Raw genomic sequence first — 4867 nt, 5'->3', positions numbered from 1 at the left:
CACTCCGATACAAAGTCATAACAGTATAATCATCTCTAATCATATCTATTTATCATCATCATACTCATATCCAAAATTAGCCTAATTCTATGCATGATAAAAATATGCTCGACTGTAATCATCTCTAGATAAAGTCATATAATCATGTTGGAGGCCAAAACATGTATGTATATAATATATAATATAATATAATTTGAGAAAGGCATCTAGGGAATAAGACTACTCACCACCACTGCAAATACTAAACAACCACTCGTTCACGTTGCTACGACAATGATCAAGCCTCGATAACTAAGTCCACGGGGTCTTGAACAGGGGGGTCAGAATCTGAAATTATTTAAGTAGTATGATGTTAGCTGTGTATCTAATTAAAATCCGTTCATGTAATATATGATCATTTAGAAGGTTTTAGAATTTCTACTTATCTTTATAACTAGCTAGATTTTAATTACAGATAAAAATATAAATATAAATATAAATATAAATGAAAACTTAACTATAAGTATATCTTGATTAATTAGCAATTACTTTATAAAATAATAAATAAATACATAAGCCTAGTATTTTATTTGTTACAAAAATAACAATATATAATAAATTAATAGAATTACTTATAATGTATATCATAAAAATATTAGAATATAATCTAATAATTATAATTTACAAATCTATCTATTAATCTAATATACATATAAGTAAATAAATAAATATAAGTATTACCTATATTTATGTGTAATAGTTTATAACCTAATTAATCATTAATTAATTATAATTAACAATAATCATAATGATGAATATATATTATTATCCAATAATTAATGTCTAAATCTATTTGTATTAATTAAGAAAGAAATATCTAAACAAATAATAAAAATAAGGATTATTACACTAGTGTTGGGCTTGGTCCAGCACTGGCCTGCTACAGTGCTGGGCCGAGCCCAGTACTATTGCAGAAAACAAAGAAGAGAAGAAGCAGCTGAGGAAGAAGAAGAAAGGAAGAAGGAAGAAGAAGGGGGAAGAAGAAGAGAAGAGAAGAAGAGAAGAAATAGAGGAGGGGCTCACCTCGACGGTAGCGGCAGCGGCGACGACGGCGACAATGGCAGGCTGGCGTCAATAAGAGAAGGAGAGAAAGAGAGAACTCGAGAGAGAGAGGTGGTTGAGAGAGAGAGAGAGAGAGAGAGAGAGAGAGAGAGGGTAAGAGAGAGAGAACGAGAGAGCTACAGAGAGAAGGTGGTGAGGGGTGCGACAACGGCGACGGCGATGGCGATGGCGACGGCGAGGAGAGAAAGAGAGAGGTGATAGAGAGAGAGAGAGAGAGTAAGAGGGTAAGAGAGTGAGAGTGAGAAAGAGAGTTGGAGAGAGACGGTGGATGAGGGGAAAGTGCGGTGGCTATAGAGGCGGCGGGGCCCACCGCAGCCAACTGGCCCGGCCCGATTGGCCGAGCCGGCGGATGTGGGCGCACCTGGCACCCTCAACGTGCGCCCACAAGTTGCATGGCACGAGCTTGTACCATGCAACACCAATTTTTTTTTGGTTATTACAAAACCTTAGCCCAATAGGAGATCGTATTAGAATGCCAACTGATCCAGCTACTAGCCGAGTGTCGCCACATGTATTCTAGTAGCCACATGGATTGCCTCCACCTAGGACGCAGGACTATTGTATTGAGATTATACTCGAGGTGAGTTCAGCAAATGTTAGGCCATACCGTTATCCTTTCATTCAAAAGGAGGCTATAACGAAGATGGTCCAAAAGATATTGTCCAACGGGTGATAAGACCAAGTCAAAGCACCTATTCTTCACCAGTCTTGCTCGTGTAGAAGAAGGATGGTTCGTGGTGGTTTTGCGTAGATTACCGAGCTCTCAATTTCATCACCGTCAAAGATCAGTATCCCATACCGGTGATCGAAGAGTTGCTAGATGAATTGGCGGGTGCATGCTACTTCTCAAAGCTTGATTTAAGGGTAGGGTACCATCAAATAAGAGTGGAATCGTTCGATGTGCACAAGACGGCATTTCTAACACATGATAGGTATTATGAGTTCCTTGTTATGCCCTTTGGTCTTACCAATGTCCCGCCACCTTTCAGAGCTTAATGAATGACATCTTTAGGCCTCATTTGAGGTAATATGTGTTGATATTCTTTGATGACATATTAGTGTACAGCCGCATGTGGGAGGAGCACATGCGACATCTTCGGACAGTACTTGGCCTATTGCGGCAATACCAATTGAAGGCTAAAGACTCCAAGTGTTCATGGGGGCAGCAAAAGGTCGACTACCTAGGCCACATCATATCTAAAGATGGTGTGGAGGTTGGCCCTAAGAAGATTCAAAGCATGGTGGAATGGCCGCTGCCCAAGAGTACCAAGGACCTACGCAGCTTCCTCGGCTTAGCCAGCTACTACTACTGGTTTGTGGTGAACTATGACAAGGTTGCGGCTCCCCTCACGACCTTGCTACGGAAGGGTGCATTCACTTGGACGGACAAGGCAAGAGACGCATTCAAAGTCATGAAGAAGGCGATGATCTCATACCCGGTCCTTGCCTTAGCCGATTTTACTAAACTGTTCACCATTGAGTGTGACGCGTCAATAATCGATATTGGGGCTATTTTGATGCAAGAAGGCAGACCCATGGCTTACATGGGCAAGGCTCTTTCAGAGCGTTCATAGATGCTATCTACCTATGAAAAGGAGATGCTCGTCATCATCCATGTGATCACCAAGTGGAGGCCTTTTCTCATCAGGCATCGCTTCATTATCCTCACCGATCAAAGGAGTTTGCCATACTTCCTTAGGCAACGCATACATACACCAACCTAGCAAAGATGGGTGTCAAGCTACTTGGATATAACTACAAGTTGGTATACAAAAGAGGGACCAAAAACAGCGTCATTGATGCTTTATCAAGGCATTCAAATCCAGCCGAGTTGGTAGCGATTTCAGCGCAGGCTTTTCCATTTTTTCAGCAGTTGCGAAAGGAGTTGGTGCGCCAATTCCATGACACCCTTATGGCTGGACAAGAAGGGGTGTTGCGCACCTATAAACGGTTGAACCAAAGTTACAGACAGACTGGAATGAAGAAGGATGTGTAAGCCCACATTTGGGCTTGCAAGGTGTGTCAAAGAGTGAAGACCGAATCGACTAAACCTATCAGCTTGCTTCAACCGCTCCCGATTCCTAAACAAGTTTGGAAGGACATTGCCATGAACTTCATTGATGTTCTACCTAAGGCTAGAGGTCATTCGGTGATCATGGTGGTAGTGGATCGCCTCAGCAGTATGCACACTTTTCAGCTTTGGGGCATCCCTACACGACGAAGAAGGTTGCAGAGGTTTATGTGCACGACGTGGTCAAGATGCATGGTATGCCAAAATTGATTGTTTCATATCATGACCTTATATTTGTGAGTCAATTTTTGGTAGAAATTTTCGCTCTCTAAGAGACTACCTTTCGTATGAGTTCATTCTATCATCCTTAAACGGACAGCCAAGCAGAGGTGTTGAACCGATGTTTGTAGCAATACTTGTGGTGCTTTGTCGGTGAGCGAGCGTGGTAGTGGCTATCTTATTTACCATGGACAAAGTGGCCATACAATACGACCTTCCACTCGACCATTGGCATGACTCCATTCGAGGCCGTCTATGGTCGATCAGCTTCGAACTTGCACGCATACCTGCCATCAGCCCAAGCCAACCAAACTGAGGTGGATACGATTTTACGAGATCGAGATGAGGTGTTGAGGAGACTCAAGATGTACCTAGTGGTTGCCCAAAACTGAATGAAGCAAGTTTATGACTAGCGGCACCAAGAGAGGTCCTTCTAGGTTGGGGATTGGGTCTACGTCAAGCTCCAATCATATCGACAAAGCTCGATTAGACCCATCCCTAATCAGAAGTTGGCTCCAAAATTATATGGACCTTATCAGGTGATCGAGTGGATTGGACACATGGCACACTACCTAGACCTACCCGAGGAGGCACGGATTCATCCGATTTTTTATGTCTCGAGCCCTAAGACTCGGGTTCCCCATACCGAGCCAATTGGAGCTGTTCCACCCGAGCCAATAAGGGTTGATCCGGATGAGTCTGACGCTTGACCGAGTACCCCTATTCCAATTCGGATCCTAGCCAGATGACGCACTCGAGTCCAAGGCAGGTGGGCAACTGAGATTTTGGTGGAGTGGTGCGGACACACTGTGGACGAGGCAACTTGGATGCTCGAATCCAACTTCATGAACCGCTATCTAGACTTGACACCTTGAGGACAAGGTGAACAAAAGCGTGGTGGAGTGATACGACTCGGTTGGATTGGATATTTTTTTTAAACTATGGACAACTGAAATTTCATAGTTTAAGTACGAAATTTGTACTTAAAGTATGAATTTCATACTTAAACTACGAAATTATAACTCTGTGTAATTTAGCAAAATATTCATAAGATATGCATCTGACATTCAAAAAATATAAAACTAATTAGATAAAATCTATGACATCATGATTTAGAACTTTTATATTTAGAGTTTCTTCATATTTGAAATTTTTACAGTGAAATGAAAATTTTGATAAGAAATTCGTAGTTTAAGTATGAGAATTTGACAATAATTCATAGTTTTTTAAGTATATATTGTAATTTACTTGTAATATTATATTAAATTATATTTTAAAAATATTGATTAAGGAGTTTTTTTTGTTCAAACTATTTTTAATTTGTTTATATGTAAATTAGAATGGTGAAATATATAAATTCTACAATGTAAAATAAAAAAACAAAAGTTGTTAAAAATCAATAAAAATTATTATTATATTTACGAATGTGACTAATTAGAGATATTTTTTCTGTACAAGTCTCTCTAATCGCTCTTT

The 4867-nt window shown here is 40.5% G+C and overlaps 1 protein-coding gene across 1 annotated transcript; it reads left to right on the top strand.

Annotated features, from left to right (window-relative positions):
- Positions 1–2171: 2171 nt before the first annotated feature.
- Positions 2172–2675, top strand: LOC140792831 (uncharacterized mitochondrial protein AtMg00860-like). The gene has a single exon (XM_073144050.1). It carries the CDS (start codon positions 2172–2174, stop codon positions 2673–2675), a length of 504 nt encoding a protein of 167 aa, XP_073000151.1.
- The last annotated feature ends 2192 nt before the right edge of the window (positions 2676–4867 follow it).

The sequence above is a fragment of the Typha latifolia genome, chromosome 7, assembly GCF_019914945.1.
Source record: "Typha latifolia isolate L0001 chromosome 7, TyphaL0001v2, whole genome shotgun sequence".
Taxonomy (NCBI): Eukaryota; Viridiplantae; Streptophyta; class Magnoliopsida; order Poales; family Typhaceae; genus Typha; species Typha latifolia.
Note: the sequence above shows the minus strand (reverse complement) of the source record. Positions and strands in the feature narration are given on the sequence as shown.

What these genes read in the sequence shown, in the direction of transcription:
- LOC140792831 (XM_073144050.1), top strand. Translation starts at nt 2,172, where the DNA reads ATGTGGGAGGAGCACATGCGACATCTTCGGACAGTACTTGGCCTATTG.